The 22629-nt window shown below is 45.0% G+C and overlaps 1 protein-coding gene and 1 pseudogene across 1 annotated transcript in view; both read right to left on the reverse strand.

The window, feature by feature from the left end:
- IDE (insulin degrading enzyme) overlaps window positions 1–17049 on the reverse strand; it is a 115311-nt gene extending 98262 nt beyond the window's left edge. Inside the window, exon 1 of the mRNA XM_019555515.1 lies at window positions 16905–17049. Coding sequence (XP_019411060.1) covers window positions 16905–17023 — 119 coding nt within the window. The 5' untranslated portion in view covers window positions 17024–17049. The remainder of the gene's footprint in view (window positions 1–16904) is intronic.
- A 4537-nt stretch (window positions 17050–21586) lies between these two features.
- LOC109323848 lies at window positions 21587–22052 on the reverse strand (annotated as a pseudogene).
- Window positions 22053–22629: the final 577 nt, after the last annotated feature.

Raw genomic sequence — 22629 nt, forward strand, 5'->3', positions numbered from 1 at the left:
GAGGAAAAATTGGCTGTGTTGGACTTAATGAGAGATCGTATGTCGGTCTCCAACGTGGCACGTAAATATGGCCGCAATGAATCTAGCATCCGTGCCATCAAGGTTCAAGAGAGAGAAATTCGTCAAGCTGTGGCATCAGTGGTCCAACAACTGCTAAGGTGACGAGCCAAGTGCGTGATAAGACTTTAGTGAAGACTGAAAAGGCATTAAACTTATGGCTGGAAGACATGAACCATAAATGTGTGCCTATCAATGGTAACACATGACAAGAAAAGGCTCTTAGCCTCTATGCGTTGTTCAAACCTCCCGCCAAAGAGGAACAGCCTTCTGATAAGAAGGAATTCAAAGCCAGCCAAGGTTGGCTTAACAGTTTTAGGAACCACTTCAACCTCAAAAATATGCAGACTACTGGTGAAGCTGCATCTGCTGATGAAGAGGCAGCAAAAGCCTACCCTGAACAATTAAAGAAAATCGTAGAAGAAAAGGGCCATCTTTCAGAAAAAGTTTTTAATGCTGATGAGACTGGGCTCTTCTGGAAAAAAAATGCCCAACCGTACTTACATTTCAAAATCAGAAAGACAAGCCCCTGGCTTCAAAGCAGCTAAAGACTGTGTTGTTTTGTGGCAATGTGGCTGGGCATTTAAAAAAGCTCGCTTGCTCTACAGGGCTGCAAATCCCCGTGCCCTAAAAGGCAAGAACAAAAATCTCCTGCCTGTGTTCTGGCACTCAGATAAAAAAGGCTTGGGTGACAGCAGCATTATTCTGGATCAGTTCCACAAGTGTTTCATTCTGGAGGTCAAGCGGTACCCTCAAAGAGAAAGGACTTGACTTTAAAGTGTTGCTGATCGTAGACAATGCTCCTGGCCACCCTGAGGCACTCCGGTTTGTGCATAACGACGTTGAAGTCGTCTTTCTCCCCCCACAGTACCACCTCCCGTCCTCCAACCTCTCAACCAAGGCATGATTCGCTATTTCAAGGCCATGTACACGAGGCTTACATTCTCACAGATACGTAGTGCTATGGATGCTGATCCCAATCTTAATGTGATGGAGTGTTGGAAGTCCTTCAACACTGCTGACTGCATCACTTATATTAAACAGGCAATGGATGCAATCAAGCCTGAAACAGTCAATGCATGTTGGCAAAACCTATGGAAAGAATGTGTGAATGAATTTAAGGGTTTCCCCGACCACTGACCAAGAAGTGAAATGCATTGTTCAGGTACCCAGGCAAGTGGGTGGTGATGGCTTCATCGACATCCTCAAGGAACAAATTGAAGAATTAACTGAGGGCCATAGAGAAACTGACTAACAAAGAGTTAGAGGAACTGATAAAATCGGCTACAGAAGACAAAGATGATAACTATGAACAGGAAGAGCCAGCAAGTTGGAATCTTCATAAACTTGCTGAAGTGTTCCAAGCAGCGAAACACATGAATGATTTAATTTCTGAATATGATCCCTCTATGGAATGAAGCCTCAAAATCACATGTAGTATTATAGATGATTTGAGACCGTACCAAGAAATATTTGAGCAGCTTAAGAGACAACAGCAACAGTTGCCGATCACCATGTTTTTCAAGAAAAAATAACCAGCAGCAGATGAGCCTATGCAATCAACTTCTCGAGCTGAACCAGGGCCAAATACTTGGTCTACGACTTGGTCTCCGTAAATTTTGACTACACGCGATTTTCGCCTTACACACTGACTTTAGAACTTAACCCCTGCGTAAGATGCGACTCCACTGTACTAGCTTTAGAGATACACCATGAACTTTCTTGTTTACTATAACAGTAAAATTTCCAAGTGCTAAGAAAGTGAGTTTCTAAGATAATGCTGTCTTTTAAGTTTTATGTTAATTGCTAAAATAAAGTAATAAGATTCCAGTTATGAATCTTGAAAGTGAAAATATGTGCTTTAATTTCACATTAATTTCCCATTTTTAAGCAACCACAGAAATAGAAAATGAGAGATTAGTGGCTGCGGCCAGGTCCTATACAGTCAGGTAGTATATATTCTTGAATGTAACTACCTATACATCTGAATTCTGCATTTACAAGAAGTCAGTTGCTGTGAAGAGCCTGCTCTGAAGACATAATACCAACTAGATAATATTTTTGTCTGCAATTTGATCTACTAGTACGTGACCAGAGTTTGGAGAAACCTAGCCAATTTCACTGATGAACCACAAGATCCCTAAGCCTTTAAAGCAGAGGTGACAAAGGTACAGCCCACAAAGCCCTATCATCTGGCCCTGGTATGCACTGCATGTGGTACACAGGGCTGGACCCAGCACATATGCTGCACCCAAGGCCAGTCAAAGGCACATGCTACAGATGTGATGCTTGCTCCTGACCAGCCTAGTATGCTAAATCCAGGGCCAATCCAGAGCAGGCTCAAAGACCAGGCCATATGGGTGCTGCATGAAATTGCATGCCCTAGACCCATACACATGCAACACTTAGAGCCGAGAACAGCATGTGAGGCATTTGCTGGCTCCAGCACACAGGGCCGTTCTGTAGGCCCAATGTAGCCTGTCGACTGCCCGCATGCTCCTAATTTGACCCATGGGGCTGTATGAGCTAGCTTCCCCCCCCCGCATTCTAGAGAGAAAACAGGCTTGTGTAATAAACCTCTCTTTAGAGCAATATTGCTATAGCACAGCTTAGCAGCACAAAATAAGCTGCCCCAAGAGTCTCAGTGTACTTCAGTTTATCCTCAGCTCACATCAGTCAGCAGCATGCCAAAAAATAAGTTTATTTTCAGAATCTTTAAGGCTGTATAAGGGACAGTACTTTTATATCCAGAAAAGGGTAGGTTTGATTTAAATCAAATTGGTTTAAATTATGATTTAAATCAGAGTTTAAATCACTGGTCAGGAAGCCTCCATTTAATCACTGTTTTCTACAAAAAGTGTATTCTTGTTGCTTGATATCCTCTATTTTCATTTAACTTCTTTGCACTTTCAGAGAAAGGCAAGGGCTTGACAGTATACAAACTTGCAGAGAAATAATAGGGCTGATAGGTATGTAATCAGGTCTGGTATCTCTCATTTCCATATACTGCTGTTAACAAGGATGTTTTCTCTGGAGACACAAATTCACAGTTTAAAAACTGAAACTAAGCATCACAAAGATGCTTAATGGGATCTTCTAGACTGAGCCCCATTGGATACAGTGATTTTCTTTAATCTTTACTAACCTACAGAGAAGTTTCTGGGAACCCCATAAGATTGGGTCCCTAAGATAGTCCATGGCCTGTTGTGACTTATTCATAAAACTTTTCTAAAAAGGTTACGTGAATATACTGTCTCAAAGGGCGTGTCCACACAAGCGCACACATGCCTCTTGTAGTATCTCAAATCCCTTTAAGATGCTGCAAGACATGTGGGAACAAAACAATGTTTCCCACACGGCAAATTATTCCCCCCTCTGCCTTGTGGTACTGAGAAGTCCTGGTATGCCGTTGCCCCTCATTCCCAAACCACAGGCCCCTGGCCCTGCTGGTGCCCCTCACTCCTGACCTGCAGCCCACCCCGCCCCCGGGCACTGCTGGTGCCTCTCACTCCCAACCCATAGTCCTACACGTCCCAGCCCTGACAGTGCCCCTCACTCCCAACCCAGAGCCCCCCACCCCACCCCCAGCCCTGCTGGGGGGTTACCCAGCTGTTCTTAACCTGTGCAGAATCACAGGACTCATGACAGAAGGAGGTATAAGGGTCCTTTGGGGGTGGTAGGGAATTGCATGGCTGGGCTGCCAATGTGCAGCCAAAGGCAGGGGAGGCCATGTACGGCCAGATGCTGTATGCCATGTATGGCCAGGAGCACCCCCCCCCCCCCAGGGCGGGGGTGCTGTGGCCAGACCACCTGGCACAACATGGTGTGGGGCAGGGCAGTGCCACTGACATCCCCTCCTCCCCACACTGGGGCCAGAATCACTCTGCCACTGCCTGTACAAGTTGGAGCCGCCACAGCTGCCATGGGTGGGACTCAGACTGCCTGGAGCCCCTCATCCTCCTTCAGCTGACCACAGTATGGCCCAGGTCAGAGTTATGCTTCCAATCTGCTATACTGCAGCCACAGCCCCAGCCAGCAGCATGTGGTGCTACAACCGCTGGCTGTACTTCTGGCTGTGCAGCTCACTGCTGCCCCTAAAGGATCTCTCTGCCCCTTTCTCCCACTGCAGTAGGCGCCTCAGGGCAGGCCCTGCTAGCAACAATGGCAAGCTGGGCTTGCCAGTGGCATTGAGCACTGCCTCAGACTCCCTTGCCCCACCCCGCCACAGCCCTGGCACCTGGACTCCTTCCCCCAGCACCAGCAGGCACACAGACTCCCACACACACATCACACATGCAGATCCCTCTCCACACACCCCTGCGACCCCAGCCTCCCCACACACTCCTCCATAGATTTACCTGTATCCAGCTGCCGGGACTGCTCCCACCACCTTGCCTGGTTGTATTGCCAGCCACGTGTGTGCATGCCTCCAATTGCCCTCCCCCTGCTCCCCCCCAGCTCCAAGCAGCTCCTTGCAAGCTAGAACGCTGTTAGCCTGCAAGGGGAAAATCCACTATTTTCTCTCTCAAAGGGGAAAACCCTCTATTTTCCACATTTTTCCACAGGAAACCAAAAACCTGGTTCCCCCTGATTATCATGGAACAATTATGGCCACTCTGAAGTCAGCTACATAGGCAGTCAACACTGCTAATGCAATAATATTGTAAGTAGCTGAACAGTAAACAAATAAGATAGAGCTGAATATTATTAAAGTCCCTTATAGTGACTGTGACCATTAACGCATAGGCTTTGTTTTACTAACTAGCTTTTATAAACTATTAAATGCAAAAGGCAGGCTATGCAAATATATCTTCCAGAAGGTACACAGTAAAATCATCTGGTTTTTCAAAGGCATCATCAAATCAAAGGAATAGATTTCTTTTTCTAAGACATGTTCAAGAAAGCAAACAATTTAGTTCCTACTGTATATGATTTTTTAAGATTTTTCCTTACAAAATCAAGTTATCTGAGAACAGTCAAAATTGATTATATTGATTATATTCTGGAAAAAAAAGAATGAACTAAATACACTACCACTGTTAACAAGCAATTTATTTACACCTTTCTGACCTCCAGATCAGTTCATTAATGAATGCGCTTTTAAATGAAAACTGAGCCAATAATATTATTAAACTATAGTATGTCTTCTTCAAACTGTATAGACTCAGAACAGCAGATCCCAAGTAGTTCACAAACATTTCAACAGACCACATAATAGGTTTTCCATATTGTGTCTTTGGCTCCTTGATTCTAAAGCTAAATTACATTAAAATACATTTTAAAGTATAGATTTTTCTGATATTAGTTTTCCCCATATGAATGTTTTGTTGCCATAAAGGTTATAGATACATAAGGGAAGAAGGGGGGCCCAAGCAAAAGAAGACATGGTTCATTAGATGCTATTATGAGATTCAGACAAACGGGCAGACACACAGAGAGCAAGTGTGGGACATAAATCAGAATGAGATGCAATTGATACAGATGTCAATATATGAACACTTAGCACAACAATGTCATGATTTTGCATTTTCATACTTGGCACACATCAAAAGGAATAGCTGGCATCCCATGGAGAAGTCAGAGGCCAAGAAGTCTCTAATTTAACTTCTACTGGACAGTTGTAAAAAACTCCTAAAAAACACCAGGCAAGCAAGATGGCAACATTTTCAAGCTGCATGGAGCAAAAACATAGACTCTAATATACCCACCAATGCCAGGCCCTGGCAATATATACAGGCTTTCTGCCAAGATTACTAGTGCTGTCTAAGCCTTATCTGCAAGAATACGCAGCTGCTAGTAATGTTGCATCAGGGTGAGGACCAAAGAGTTGCACTAAACAACTATCTGATTGATGCCTGCAAGCTACCAAGAAGAGGAAATACTGCCCAAAACTGATGATGGCTTGCTCTAGGGCAGGCAAAATACAGCCCTCGGGCTGGATCCAGCCTGTCAGGCCATTCTATCCAGCCTGCAGAACCCACAAGCCAGTTGCCAGTTCCCTGCTCCAGCGCCACCTGGCTGTGGCTCCCAGCTGCATTCCCAGACCACAGAGCATGGGACCGTGCCGGTAGGGATGTGTATGTGCGCGTGTCAGTAGGCACAGGGCAGTCAGTGTGTGTGTGTGTGTGTGTGTGTGTGTGTGTGTGCGCGCGCGCGCACACATGTGCAAGCAGGCACAGGGGCAGTGTGTGTTCACAGGGTGAGTCCTACATGCACACTCCTCCATGCACATGCACCTATGCCTCCCCTCGCACTGCCATACACAAGCCCCAGCCACCCTCCCTCCATACCCACCCCACACACCCATGGCCTCCACAAACCTATACCCACTCCCCACAATATACAAGAATAAGGCTTCATTTTAAGCTACTGTGCAGTCACCTCTGCGTATACTACACAAACACATGTAAATCAGGACAAAAATATTTTTTGAAATCAAATTAATGAATGTTGTAGATGATCAATTTTAGAATATAAGTTGGTATTTTTCTGGTTCTGAGATGGCAAAACCCCTTGCTGAAAGGACTATTTCTGGGGGCAAGGGGAGGGACTTCTGGTGGCAAAGGTCAGGGGTTAGGGGGTAGGATTCTGGTCACAAGATGGTGACCAGGGGGTAGGGGCACTTGTCAAGGGGCGGGGCTACCATGTGGCCCTTGACAGCTTGCCAAAACTCGGTAAGCAGCCCTCCGCCCAAAATAACTGCCTGCCCCTGCTCTAGGGCCAGCTGCAGGCTGCTAACTGCTAGTGCTGAGTGCAGGAAAAAGTTACTTACAAGTGGTGAGAAGACTGTAGTGCAAACAAGGATGGCAAGTAGGGGTAGGGGAGCTTCAAGATAAGGAAGGCCTCTTGCCTTTAAACCTGTACAGAGTTAACCTCAGAGCTGTGGAAGCAGCCCACCAACATGAGTCATTTTTAAGAGTGCCCAGTGCTGCAGCACATCCAGTTGTATAAATGGTGAAATGCAAGTCAGTGCTGAGAAAATGGCAGCAGCGCACTTTTGAACTAAAACACCTCAAAGGTGTTATTTTCTGCACGCTGACTTGCATTTTGCTGCTTATACAGCTGCATGTAACACAGCACAATGTGTCACTTTCCATGTGGAGCAGACCCAATTAATCAAGTCTGCTTCGACCCACCAGATCTCCGGCATATTGCAGGATGAAAAGGTATGTGTATAAATGCCCTATGGCTTTGGAAAAGCAAATGGCAACAACTATCTGAAACCCATGACTGCTACGAATCTACAGCAAAGCAGTTTGATGTGGAGAAATACACTGCCGTACATGAAGAACGTACAGACGTAAAGCCTCAGAATACAATGACTGAGGTGCCTTCAAAACCCTAAGAGGTCACTTAATGCTTTGCATACAAGGGATTCACCAACTGCAGAGAAGCAGTAAATAGAAAGTGTATTTTAGTTCTTTGCCTCGCACCCAGAAGTTGGAGTTTAATCAACAGAAGAATTTTATTCTGTTGTTCTATACGGCACCATAGATCAGCCTAAGAGATGTGCTCACATCAATGCAAAATGACCCAGAAAGGTACATGACGCAAGAGTTTTCTACCCTGGTTTCCCTAATAAAGCAAGGGAGGTATGCTAATGCCACACTCAGACGTATATCAAACGTAACAATTAACCTCATGCTTTCAAATACTCAGCTATCCTAACTTACCTATTGCTGATTCTTGAAGCCTTTCACAGGTCATAACCAAATGGGGCTGGACGTATTTAAATCAGCAGGTCCAGATGATCTCCACCCCAGGGAGCTGAGGAAATTGCCACGGGTCATTGACGGACCCCTGGCATGGCTTTACGATCACTTGTGGTGCTCAGGCCAGGTGCCAGAGGACCGGAAAAGGGCCAATGTGGTCCCCATTTTCAAAAAAGGGAGGAAGGAGGATCCAGGAAACTATAGGCCCGTTAGTCATACCTCGATCCTGGGGAAGCTTTTTGAGAAAATTATCGAGGAGCACACCTGTGAGGAACCAGCAGAGGAGATTATGCTTAGAGGCAACCAACATAGGTTCATTAGGGGCAGGTCCTGTCAGAACAACTTGGCTGCCTTTTATGACCAGGTCACAAAATCCTTAGATGCAGGTGTCGTGGTGGACGTAGTCTTTCTGGACTTTAGGAAGGCCTTCCATGCAGTCTCTAACCCCATTCTCATTAAAAAATTAGGTGACTGTGGCACTGAAGCCTACACAGTCAGATGGGTTGCAAATTGGCTAGAGGGCCACACCCAGAGAGTGGTGGTCACCAGGTCATTTTCGACCTGGAGGGATGTGGGCAGTGGGGTCCTCTGGGGCTTGGTCCTCGGGCCTGTACTATTCAACATCTTCATCAGCAACTTGAATGAGGGGGTGAAAAGCACCTTGTTCATATTCACGGATGATACTAAGATGTGAAGAAAGGTGGGCACAAGAGAAGGGAGGGATAGGCTACAACTACCTCTGGACAGGTTACAGGGGTGGGCAGATTAAAGTGGGACCTGAACCTGTTCAGCCTCCACAAAAGGCTGAGAGGGGATCTTGTGGCCACCTATAAACTTGCCAAGGGGGACCAGCAGGCAATGGGAGAGTCCCTAGTCCCCTGAGCACTACCAGGGGTAACAAGGAACAACGGCCATAAGCTGACAGAGTAATTCAGGCTAGATATCAGGAGGCACAACTTCACTGTCAGGGCGGCTAGGAGCTGGAACCAACTTCCGAGGGAAGTGGTGCTCGCTCCTACCCTGGGGGGTCTTCAAAAGGAGGCTAGATAATCACCTAGCCGGGGTCATTTGACCCCAGCATCCTTTCCTGCCCATGGCAGGGGGTCGGCCCCTGCCAGCACTGGCCTGGGACATTGGTCCCAAGATGGTGACCAGGGGGCGAGTCACCTGTCAAGGGACGGGGCTACCCATGCAGTCCTCGACAGCTTGCCAAAACTGGGTAAGTTACCCTCTACCCAAAATAATTGCCTGCCCCAGTCTATGGAAGTACTGCGGGATATCTTAACCATTTTCTTTATGCAGAAAACTGACATTTGTAAGATAATGCTTATCCTCAGCAATTAATCTTCTGTCTGTCAATTAATCAATAAACTTCTCACACTGATTAGAGTGATCCAAGGGTCCATTTAAATTCTCTCACGCCCTTCCCAACTTACTCAACATTTGTTAACAGCCACTTCAAATGTAGACAAAGCTTTCCTTATTCCTTAGATTTAAAGGTTTATTAGAAAATGTTAGAAACTATGGTTATTTACATAGCTTTGTAGAGTTAATACAAATGAAAATAACAGAAAAGTGTATCTGGGCACTCGAACTGTCCATGGTATTCTACTCCCAATCCTCAGTTGTTTAAAAAAAACAAAACATTCCCACCTAGGTTATCCAACAGTTTGGCTGAACCATCAATTGAATCACAAAGGCAGGTTACTTCTTCCATACTTAAAAAAGGTCTCACCATAGACAAAGGACTGGCTAAAGACAGTTAAGTTAAACAAAGAAACCACAGAACCAGCTATTTCATTAGGGAATTGAAAAGGTCACCTTTACTGACTTAAAAATGTGTGTTCCTGAACTCAACTAAAGTGTTAAGTATTGAGCAATATAAAAAGACAAAGGCCCAACTGTGAAATGTTCACAAAAATCTAATTTCAGACATGACAAAGAGATAATAAAACAAGAACTATTAAGCTGCTGAATGAGCCTAGACTAGTTTCCTTACCTGTTCCTAAAACCACTCTGAACTGATAACATTAAATGCATCCTCAAAAAGTAAACAAGCTAGACCTTGCTTATCTGAAACTGATTTATTACACTGATTATACAAGTTGTGAATGTGATCACTGGTGCTGCTAGTACTAGTCTCCAGAATTCCTTTCCCTCTTAAGCTTCTGCTTCTTACTGCCACACTCTAGAGGATGGGAGAACATAGGATGCTCATGAGGCTCACGGCACCTGCATGACCCAGCATAGCAGGCCTAAGTCATGTGACACCCAGCTATTCAGAAATTGGACAGTCTTATTACAGATGTCTAGGACAGCTAAACATTTTACTCGCATAAACTTGGGAAGGTCCTACATGATTCAGCTAAGTGGTGTACTACAGTACATCCTATCCAGGCTCACCTGAGTTACGTACTATCCACTGAAATTGGTTTGTGAAACAATAAGTGTTTTCCTACTATGTTCATCATAATATTTTAATTAGTGTGCTACAAATTTGGTAGAACGCCAGTAAATTATGGAAAACCATTTGAAGACTGGATGGCATTTGATCATTTCAAGATGACTGAAGATTAAAGACAGATTTTTTCACATATAACAAATGCATATATGTTCTTAAATATCCAGGGTGCTGCAGACTGCCTTCACAAACTACAGTACAATATAGAGGTGCACCGATACCGCTAGCTGCTTATTAACTAACCACAGCAGTCGAGGCCAAACCAGGTGACCCCTCTATTTCCTGGTTCTCTTCTTGGTTCAGGCTGGTCAATCAAGTGACCTGGACAGAAAAATTCCTGGGGGGAGGAGGAAGTGTCCTTTTCCTCTGGTGGGCATTTTGAATGCAGCAAGCAAATCCCCACTGTAAATAAAAAACCTGGAAACTAGCCAGGAGTTAGGAATTATCTGTAGGCCAGTTGCATCTTAAAAGGATCACAGAGTCCAAGACTGTATAAATCTCACGTGCTTATATTTGCTCAAAGTGTATTCTGACTTCCATGTTCTATATTCAGTTAGCAACATTATAATCCATCATTTTGATTAGACTGATCCTGGCAGTTCGACTACTGGAAAGTGACTGAGCAACAGTGAACAAATTTGATCCCAATTCAAAAAAACTGATAAATCTGAGGATTTGAAGAGAACTGAAATTTTCTTCTTTAGTCAAATATTCTAAAGGACAATTGCACAACACACAACATAATCCCTATTAAAACAACTACCTCTAAGAACAGAAACAAAACCATATATTACAAAATGTTAAAAATTGCAATTATTACACGGCTTTGTAGAGGTCATAGAATCATACAAAATTAGGGTTGGAAGGGACCTCAAGAGGTCATCTAGTCCAATCCCCTGCTCAAGGCAGGACCATCCCAAACTAAATCATCCCATCCGAGCTTTGTGTAGCCGGGTCTTAAAAACTTCCAAGAATGGAGCTTCCCCCACCTCTCTGGGTAACCTGTTCCAGTGTTTTACTACCATCCTAGTAGGAAAATTCTTCCTAATATCCAACCTAAACTCCCCTTGCTGCAATTTGAGACTGTTGCTCCTTGTTCTGTCATGTGCCACCACTGAGAAGAGTCTTGCTCCATCCTCTTTGGAACCACCCTTCAGGTAGTTGAAGACTCTTAAATCCCCTCTCAGTCTCCTCTTCTCTAGACTAAATAACCCCAGGTCCCTCAGCCTCTCCTCATAAGTAATGTGCCCCAGCCCCCTCACCATTTTTGTTGCCCTCTGCTGAACCCTCTCCAATTTGTCCACATCCTTTCTGTAGTGGGGTGCCCAAAACTGAACATAGTACTCCAGATATGGCCTCACCAGTGCTGAATAAAGGGGAATAATCACTTCCCTTGACCTACTGGCAACACTGACTGATACAGCCCAGTATGCTGCTAGCCTTCTTTGCAACAAGGACACACTGTTGGCTCATATTCAGTTTATTGTTCACTGTAACCCCAGATCCTTTTCTGCAGAGCTGTGGCCCAGCCAGTCAGACCCCAGCCTGTAGTAATGCATGGGATTGTTCCATCCTAAGTGCAGGACTTTGCACTTGTCGGACCTCATGAGCTTTCTTTTCGTCCAGTCCTCCAATCTGTCTGGGTCCCTCTGAATCCTAACCCTACCCTCTACCAAATCTACTACTCCCTGCAGCTTGGTGTCATCTTCAAACTTGCTGAAGGTGCACTCTGTGCCATCTTCCAGGTCGTTGATGAAGGCGTTGAACAAAACCAGCCCCAGAACCCAAACCTGAGGCACTCCACTTGATACCAGCTGCTGGTAGCTGGGAGATAATACATGACACTGTGCACCTTAGCTGAACAGGCACACAGCTGGTTTATGTTAATGCAATTTAAGACTATGGAAATAGAGGCAAGAGCCTGCGCATGGCAACTGAATCAGAAGAGTTGTAAATTTTAAAACATTATTTAAGTGATAGTTTTAGCATGCGGCATACAACTGCTGTGATGGGGAATATTCAAAGGTACTAGTCTTTGCAAGTCTATACTGTAGGGAGGATAAAGGAAGGTGTTCAGTCTTAGCTCTGACCACACCAACCAATTTATAAAGCTCACAAGTTAGCTATCAGGGCTGTGTGAAATTTCAATAGCCATGTTGTTTAGGAGGCGTTTCGAGCCATTTTGGCACCCGAAACAACGAATCCGAATTGAAACAGAAGGCTCAGAAACATCTCCAACACAAAATGAGGCATCTGAAACATTTCAGAAACGTTTTGGAAAAATTTCATGGTTTTGGAGCCAGGGTTACAAGGAAACAGCTGTATGCTGCTGCCCTGCTGTGCGACTCAGCTCCGCAGGGAGCAGAGATCTACACGGGGCGTCTCCTTACTGCCGCTGCCCACCCGGCAGTGCCCCAGTGACACAGAGCTGCATGGGGCAAGGAGACCCTGGTGAGGATCTGTGCTCCCTGCAGAGCCAGGTCACATGGCAGGGACCAGCAGGCTTGTCCACCACTCCGCACTGCTTCTTTGCACTGAGATCCAGTGTGAGAGGTATCAGAGATCCGTGAGGGGGGTCTCCCCACCTGCAAGGAGGGCAGCAGCCCTCCTCCTCCCCTAGACAAGCTACCTACGGCTCCCTTCTACTCCCTGCTGGGGTCCCAAGCCCCGCTGGCTGGGTAGGGCTGTGTGAAGCTTCCCTTGCAGCCTGTTCAAAACAGATTCGGCCAAAATAAAACAGGACAGCAATCCGAAACAATAAAATGAATCACTGTCCTCTGAAATAGCCGAATCCAAAACAGAATCAAAACACAGCCGTTTCACACAGCCCTAGCTGTAAGAAAATCCTCGTGTGCACCAGAAAACGTCTAACATCATTTAGCTATTTTGTTTCTTATTTTTCAAGATTCTGAAAACATGTTATTAGTAGTAACACCAATATGGTAAGTACACTTTTTTTAATATTTTGAAAACTTATTTTGGTTTTGATACTGTCAGCAAGCATACCTGTGAATCAGTCCAACTCAGAGAGGTTTTTTTTAAATGCAAAACGATTACGATTCAACTTTTTAATAAACTGCACAGAACATCTACCCTATTAGTCATACACAATGCAATTATATTAACCTATAGCATCCCATAATCTACTGCAAACTGGGAACACAAACCTGTCCATCAGGAACAGCACGCCATGCATTTGAATATATAACCACCATTTAATGGCACCATTTAATACAATAATATTAAGAAATTAGAAACAAATTACATCCCAACATGTGATCTCCCAAGTATTTTTAGCAAGTGACTTAGACAATAACCTGGAATGACCCCTGGCAGTGAGCCTGACTTGTTACCAGCTCAGTGCAACAAGAGCTGCACCTGGGCCAGTAGAGAACAAATTGTATTCCTTCTGCTGTTTCGCACCATTTCCTTCTCCTGATTCCACACAGAACAGGGCGAGTACTGGAAACCCCTAGCTCAAATGACACTCCTCCCTATGGTAGGATAAGTCCAGCAAACTGCTTCCTAAGGGTAAGACCTATGGGCAACAGATGATTCAGCAAAGGGAGCAAAAAAAATACATATTACTACCCTTGTATGATTCAAGGAAATCCCTTGATGTCAGCACCACTAGATGGATGTTTTATTTCCAGAAGAGATGATCTCAGGGTTAGGAAAAAGGCAGGAAAAGAGACTGCGAGAAGGTCCGGTGAGAGAACAACTACAACCAAACTAATTCTTACCTATATGTGAAACGGTTAGGCTTATCATTAGATAGAAAGAATAAGTGTAAGATGTAAAGAATGAGATTACAGACGAGGCTTGGAGGCAGGAGTGTGGGAAACAGTTTTTATTTTAAGGGGGAAAATGTGTAAAAATAATAATAATGTAACAGCATTATTCCTTCCTTCATTTTTGGTCTATTATTCACATAGGTCCCAATTCTATAATCAGAACTGTAAAAACATACCTTTATACTGTCTGAATGCTTGGGTCTCTCACATACATGAAGTTAAACATATGTATGTATGCAGTATAAGGATCTAAAAGACTTGAAATGACTTGCTGTATTAAGTCTTTACTTGCTTTCCTCTACTTCTTGTAATAGATCCTTTTCTTCTGTTGTTTCACCATCTTGTTTAGCATCATTTTTTGCTCCCTTTGTTTATGATACTTTCCTTCTTCTTTTATTTTCTGTTTAACTTCTCTCCAAATCTCTGGCAAATGTCACCTTACCCACCCACCCTAAAACCTTTTGTGTGAATGACTGAGTGGATAGGCCCAAAGGGTTTGGCAATAGTAGTAAATATGTAATAAGAGGAGGGTTCTATGTGAGAAGTCAAGTCTGCTTTTTGGAAAAAAGAAAGATGCTATGGGCTTTCCTCTCCAATAATGGGCTCCATTGTTTTTTTGGTTTTTTTTTTGGTGGTGGGGGGGAAGGGGAGGGGATTGTTATAGCTTTCAAAAGCAGCAAAAGAATGAAACAGACCTGATTCTTGTCCTTTTCATTTTTGCCCATATTGTTCTCAATAGCAAGAGTGAGTACTAGAATCCTGCCTGCTGTTATCCTTCTGTTGCAGGTTAGAAACAGAATGAGCAGGAACAGCAGCAAGGGAATTTCTCTCAAAATTTTTTTTAAGTCACCTTCAGATGCAACTGGCTTACACTTGACAAGTTACTTCACAGTAATGATTGTTGGAACCTCTACCCCCATCCTGCTCCCAAATTAAAAGCTTGCATACTGCTCTACATTTTGCATACTGTAGAAATTGATACTTGCTGAAAACATTTCCTGTGAGTGAGGGGCTTTTTAAAAGATCTGCTAAGCATATCACCCTCCCAACCATCCCTAGGGAAAATATTAGCTTCCTGGTTTCTATCATATCAAACTGAATGACAATTTGCCCCAATCCATATCAATTTTTATTTCCTCCTACCCTTTCCTTTCCCTCGCTTGAAACAAATCTTCCACTTTGTCATCAGCTGGATGCCCTCCTCTTATATCCCATTTCTACTATAAGTCTTTAATATGATGAGAATTGAATTATTGTTCAAGTTTTCTTATGTACAATTTTAACTCTTCTAGACAGTAGCAGTGGACAGATATAACTTAAACTGTTTTAAAGGGGAGAGAGACTTACCCTACTATAACCATTTCATCTGTCAACTCCTGCATGCTTACAGTGGCACTAAGCTGCTGTAACTTTATACTTGAATGAAACAGGTGTAAAGTTACAAAGGTTTAGCTTCCACTTAAAATGGAATACAGCTGATAAGCAAGCATCTTTCAAAAGTCAGCTGTAAAGGATTATAAAGTACTTCAACTATTTTTTGTGCAGACATAAAAAATTATTCTTTGCTTTATAAAGTATTCTAAATTTATGGTGTTGTATAAATAATAGGAAACAGAATTAAAAAGGATCACACAGGTCACTGAGTCAAGCCCCCTTTCATCACAGGCAACATACAATAAATATTTGTTCAAAAGAATCAACAAAAACATCTAGACGGGTCCACCTTGTACACCAATGCCATAAAACTCCCTACAATAAGCTGAACAGAAAGACAGAAAAGCAGTACCCACAACATGCCACAGAAAGAAAGCAGGAGAGACAAGAGTGCCACCGGTGTGCTTTGGGCCCCAACAAGACAAGGGAATATATTAGGTAAAATAGGACCAAATGATCCTAAGAAATGAACAATGTCCCATGGTAAGGAGGAGAGCAAAAACTCCAACCAACAGTCCTTGCCCATCCAACCCGAAAAAAAATTATTTCCCAACTAATTTTATTTATGTTAATATTACAAATTAATTTTACACCTATATTTTACCACACTTTTGTTGGATAGCATCAGTCACTTAACACTGTTTTCTTTGTTATAGAGGAAACAGCTGCTTTTGACAAAGCTTATTTTCGTAGCATGTCAAACACTATCTTTGCTCCAACAATAATAGGTACAACCACAGGTGAAGCAGCAAAGGTAATGACCTGCTTTCTTTCTTGAAACTCTCAAAAATAACTCTGTACACTTATGTCTGTACAAGTGGCCATGCACTATTTCTTATACCTAAATCCGGGCAAGCCAGTTCTTAGCTTTTTATCCCTCCAAAAAAAAAAAAAAAAAAAAAAAAACTGTTTTAAGTTCTCTAAGCTCCACTCCAGGAGACAAATTCATACCATGCCACCCACCACAGATCAGCCTGTTCTGTAGTGAAAGAAGTGCCTTCCCTCAGTCAGCTCCTTTCATAACGAGAAAAAAACAAGTCTCCATTTCGGCACCTGCCTGCTTAGTCTCTAACCCGATACTGAAAAAAGACTCCACGTCCGCGAAAGGCAAGGCCCGTGGGGAAGGCAGTGGGCTCTCAACAACATCTCAACCCAAGGCTGACGCCAAGAGCTCGTGCCAAGAGCCCGGGGCTCGGCCTCAGCGCTCACTCACAGCCGCTCCAGCCGGGTGTTTTCGAAGCTGGGGTTTGTCCGGAACGAAACCGTCCGCAGGAGGCGCCGCCTGCCCGGCGCAAGGCAGCGCCCAGGCCTCCCCGAGCCCCCCAGACTAGAGGGACGCGTTTGCGAGAGGAGGCCCGGCCTCAACCCCCCAGCAACACCGGTCCGCCGGGTCCCCGCCGGCCACTGACACACGAGCGGGGCGCCCCGACCCGCCCCACACCGTACCCGAGAAGGCGGAGCCGCCGTTGCGACAGAGCAGGAGGCCGAGAGGCGGGTGCGGCCCTCGGGCTGGCCGAGCCGAGCAGGGGGGCCCTACCGAAGACCCGGAGCAGCAGCTGCCGCATCTCCAGGCCTGGCTGCGGCTCGCGCCCGGTGTCCGCCCCTTCCCCTCCCGCGCACACCTCCCCTCTCGGCGCGGCGGCGCCATCTTCTCGGCCCCAGCGCTCGCCCGGGCCTAGCAGGGCAGCGCGGAGGCACCTACCTGGCGCTGCGGCTGCTGCCTCTGCGGCTGGCGCGGGGACAAGGGGCGGGCCTCGGGGACGCGGCGGCTGCAGGGCGGGGAGAGCCGCGGGCGCGGTGGCGCCAGATCAGGGGGCGCCGCTCATCTCACCTGGGCTGGGGCTGCGCGTGTCCCCCTGCCCGCCCGGGTGGCGGCGGAAGCGGCCCGAGCTGCGGTCACCTCACTTCACAGCCAACGGGCGGCGGGTCGCCGCTGCGGGCGCGCGGGGGCTTCTCGGCTTCGCAGTGGCTCCCTCGGCAGCTGCGGCCGCGCGCGGGCACGTCCTGACCGCTTGACACGGGCTCGATCGTGGGGAGATCCGAGCTCCCGGGAGGGTGAAGGCTTAAGGTCAGGCCCCTGCTCGGAAAGTCGAGGGAAACTCCGTGCAGCCGCCTTCAGGGCGGGGGGGCGAGGGTGACACATACACTTTTTAGTTTTGCAGTGTAGCAAGAGTCACGCCATGTCGTGGCTTCTCGGGAAGACAATCGTTACAAGCTAGAAACGGGCTGCAGGAAGTGATTACAAACGCCGGCTTCACATCCCTCGTGGGCAGGAAGGCCCCTCGCGTGCATAAGAGCTGAGCCTCCTGGCTCCCAGGAGGGCTAAGTGATCCTGTGCTAACGCTGGTGGGAAACTGAATGAAAGAAAGGGTTTTTGATGGCCCAAGTTAGTAATTTTGCATTTAAAAATATTTTAGGTAGCTGTAGCAGTGTGATTTCAGGTGTTAGTAATTTTCCTTCTGTCCTTTTTCTAAATCTCAAAGGTCCTTTCAAAGTAAGTAAAGTAAACCCAAAAGTAAGTAAATAAATAAATAAATAAATCTGAATATGTACTGGGCGAGTCTTGGATGCATCTTCACTAATGAAAATGGCTGTCTACATTAGTGGGACCACAGCTGTGTAGGTGTACCTAGCTAACTTTAAATTACCTAACCCAGAGGTCAACAACATCTTTGGACAGTGCCAAAAACATTGGCAACCTCCACCTGTAAAATGTTGGCGTGCTAGAGGCGGACAGCAAGGGAGCCATGAGGGGCCTGATCCTTGTGGCAGTGCAGCCCTTCCACACCACCTGCCAACATGCCTTCACATGCCATGCTCTGGCACCCATGCCAGGGGTTGTCTAACCCTGACCTAAGCTAAGGTGATGTTAAATAATAAGGGATGGCCGATATAAATTTTCAGATTATGAGCAGACCCTGAGATCCGTGCTCCTGGAGCTATATACCTTATCAGTTCCTGAGCTAGCTAAAGCTTAAAGCTCCTTTGGGTATATCTACACAAGCTGCAGTCACACTTTTAACTATTGTATAGACATGCCATTTCACAAATTAAATAACTGGCATAAGATCTGGAGGAGGGCAAGGCAAGCAGATTTTGCATGAGTTCCAATTAAAGACTATGGCTTTGTCTTTTTTTTTAACCTAATTGTAAATGAAAACTGTAAGTTGTCTTCTGCTCACCATGCTGAGTTATCTAATTTTATCCTGAATTATCTAAATTGAATTAAGAATGTACCTTTTTTTCTAAATACAGGGCTCAGGTGCCTGGGAGTAAATAGTCATAAGGTGAAATACAGTCTTGGCTCCACTCTGATGCAACAGGCAGAAAAGTGGTGCTGTTATGTCAGGCAGCATCCCAAATATAGACCTGACCCAATTCAATCCCTCCTGAAGGCAGCAGAGAGATTCTGACCCTTGAGTCACTCTAAGGTCACGTGTACACAAGAAGCATGCCAGTATATTATGCAGGCAGAGGTCTCAAAGCATTCAACACAGCTTATACTAGCAAGACTTGCTTTTGGTTGTACAAGTATAATTTATTTCAGCTTTACTGAGCAAAATAAGCTAAAACAGTAAAACTACTACTTTGCTGATATGACTGCATCTGTACTAGGGGTTTTTGCCACCATAGCCTTGTTGATCATGGATCGCACCTGACTGACATCGCTATGCCAGAAGTTTATAGTTTAATCATGTATTAAGTCCCAACTTTCCTTCCAGACTTCTTTACAAGACAGTGCAACAAGGCAACACTACATTTTTTAAAGACATTGTTTTCTCACAATCTAACCCTTATCTAATTCTTTTTTTTTTAAAGCAGAAAAGCCCCTATCTCCTGTTTTGGGTATTTTGATAATACCCAAAATGCAGTCTAAAAAAACAGAAAAGTTCCAAGGAAAATTCCTTCAAAATTGCATTCTTAATACAGCCCAACAGGCAGGACTTTCTCTACCAAAGCTCCCATTCCTCATATGTAGTTCTCCCATTAGGTCTCACTTTCTTCAAATGCTTGGCTAAAACAGAGAGACCTTGTAGTGTGTCCTAAGGATCAGCTACCATGGATTATTTCAGATCACTGATAGAAACTTCTGGCAAAAATGGGTACCTCTCATGGACATTGCTGTACCACCCATCCATTGTCTATTAAACCGGAGGAACTTTATCTCGGGTGTCTTTGCTGACCATATTGCAGTGGTGTGGCATAGGACATGTATTTCTTTAAGTAAACAGGTTCCAACTCATTTAGGAGTTTATAGGTTAAAACCAATATCTTAAATTTCACAGGAAAACCAAAAGGCAGCTAGTGCAGCTTACACTGCACAGATACCATGTTTTTAGTAAAATGCATCACTTTTACCACCTACTGAAGTAACACAAAATTCTAGGTTAAACTCAAGGTATATTTCACTGTAAATCATGATCCAATAAGCCAGCCTGAAAGTAGCAAGGCATGGGTCATAGAAGTCAGGTTCCCAGCCAAAAGAAATGATAGCAATTTCCTGGTAAAGACAAGGTATTTTAAAAAGTATTTCTGGTAACTGCTGTAATAACATAATCTAACCACACTTTTACAAGATTTTGAGAAAACAGAGAAGCCAGAGAAAACTGAAGATGTTAAGCAGTAATTCTATTAAAATGAGTTTTGCTAAACAGTTGTACTATCAGAAAGCAAGGCTAAGTTTAAGGGAAATCAAGTTATTTCTATTCTTGCTTCAAATATCTCAACTTATCTATTCTTGTAAAACCATCTCTACATAGAAAAGTTGGCCTACTTAATTACACCAGTGTGTAGAAAATACTATATCCTTTCCCTAGTGTGAACATGACAGGGATATAAAAGTGCTATCTGTCAGCAGAGAGGTAGCTAGCTGTGTTTCCCTGAAGCCAGAGAGTCTTAGAAAGAAGGGCTGGAAGGGAACTTTGGAGGTCATCTACTCCAACCCTGTGCTCAAAGTATGATCACCCCATACAAGTCAGAGAATAAAATTGGGGAGCAAGCCTGGGCTTAGATAGTTAGGAATATATTGGTCCCTGCTTTCCTTAGTCCAGCTAGGTAACCTCAATGGCTGACAGACAGCCATGGCTACCCTCTGCTGCCAAGCCCTACAATCATAGAGATGTCCCCAGACCTTAGTAATTTGTTAAGATCACATACATCAGTTAGCTGTTCATAGTTTCATAGTTACTAGGGTCAGAAGGGACCTGAGTAGATCATCTAGTCCAACCCCCTGCCATGGCAGGAAGGAGTACTGGGGGCAAACGACCCCAGCAAGGTGTTCATCTAACCTCCTCTTAAAGACCCCCGGGGTAGGAGCCACCACCACTTCTCTTGGAAGTAGTTCCCAGATCCTAGCCACCCTGACCATGCAGTAGCACCTCCTGACATCTAGCCTAAATCTACCCTCTGCCAGCTTGTGACCGTTATTCCTGGTCACTCCTGGCAGTGCTCGGGGGAACAGGGGCTTCCCTAATGCCTGCTGGTCCCCCCTGATTAGTTTGTAGCAGGCCACTAGATCCCCCCTCAGCCTTCTTTTGTGGAAGCTGAACAGGTTCAGGTCCCTCAGCATCTCCACGTAGGGCCTGCCCTGCTGCCCCCCGATCATGCGAGTGGCCCTCCTCTGGACCCTCTCCATGTTGTCCACATCCCTCTTGAAGTGCGGTGCAAGGTACAATTGGCCTTCCTGACTGCCTCCCCACACTGCCGGCCCATGTTCATCTTGGAGTCAATGATGACTCCAAGATCCTTTTCCTCCTCGTGCTGAGAAGAGGGGAGTCCCCCAACCTGTAGGTATGGTGCCAGTTCTTTCTTCCCAGGTGCATCACTTTGCACTTGTCTGTGTTGAATCCCATCCTATTCTTGTCCACATGCCCTTGCAACCTGTCTAGGTCCGATTGTAGTCTGTTGCTTCCTTCTAGTGTGCCCACATCCCGCCACATCTTAGTGTCATCAGCAAATTTGAACAGGGTGCTTTTCACCCTCTCGTCCAAGTCACTGATAGAGATGTTGAACAGTGCAGGCCCGAGGACCAAGCCCTGTGGAACCCCACTGCCCACGTCCTTCCAGGTTGAGAAGGACCCATCCACTACCACCCTCTGGGTGCCGCCCGCCAGCCAGTTGGCGACCCATCATTTATCCTTGTTAGCTTCCATGGCCTGAAGATCCAAGAGTGCATAGAAGTCATTTGCAAAGATCAGCCAGCTCCCTCTGTCCACCACCATGGTTGCTTCAGTCATATACAATAATCAGGGGCTCACCAAGGGCTTATTACCAAAATTCCTCAGTGCCTCACATAGGGGTTGGGCTATTAACCCAGATGTTGTTGGGCTCCCACTCCACTTCCAGGTGCTTGGTCAATTCATTACATCTACAGCTGCTTTGGCAGTCCTGGCATGCACCTGAAGAGCCTGCCCCTTGTATCTCATGGTCATTGTGATGTTAATAACCCCACCATCATCCAGCAAGCAATTCTCATACAGAACTTTGAAGACACTAAAAATTCTAAGGGTGTCTATATCAATCACCATCTTATAGGCACTGAAGGACAGTTGCTGGACACAAATTTCCTGCAGCATTGTTAATGAGGATGTCAATTCACTCACACTTTCAGTCAGTCAGAAGACAGGGTAGATAGGTACCTTTACAGAGTAACTAAACAAGATATATAGAATCATAGAAAGTTAGGGTTGAAAGAGACCTCAGGAGGTCATCTGGTCCAAACAGGACTGGGCACACAGATTACCACAGAGTAAAAGGGGCAAGTTTAACTGCATTCAGCTGTTCTGAGGTAGCTCTGTGGATACACATTTTATTTACCACATGGTATAGCTGAAAGTTAATGTGTGACAGTTTACCACTTAATGAAAGAGGGCTAAGGGTAAGGCATTGACAATTACCACAAAACATACATAGCAATTTCTCATCCTCCTTTACCTTGGAGTAACTTATTTGTGTGCCTGTCCCGTTATAAGTATTGTAACTATTGTGGCATTAAAATCACCACACATAACTCACCAAGATGTTTATACTGTAACAGTATAACATTTTTGCAGGCCTAACAGCTTGATACCCTGTGTGGAACCTTAAGTCATGGACATGCCAATGGGTTTATGTAAATATATATATATATATATATATATATATAATGCTTAGAATGCCTGACACAACCCCC

Source organism: Crocodylus porosus, unplaced genomic scaffold, assembly GCF_001723895.1.
Source record: "Crocodylus porosus isolate Cpor-Errol unplaced genomic scaffold, CroPor_comp1, whole genome shotgun sequence".
In the NCBI taxonomy this organism is placed as follows: Eukaryota; Metazoa; Chordata; order Crocodylia; family Crocodylidae; genus Crocodylus; species Crocodylus porosus.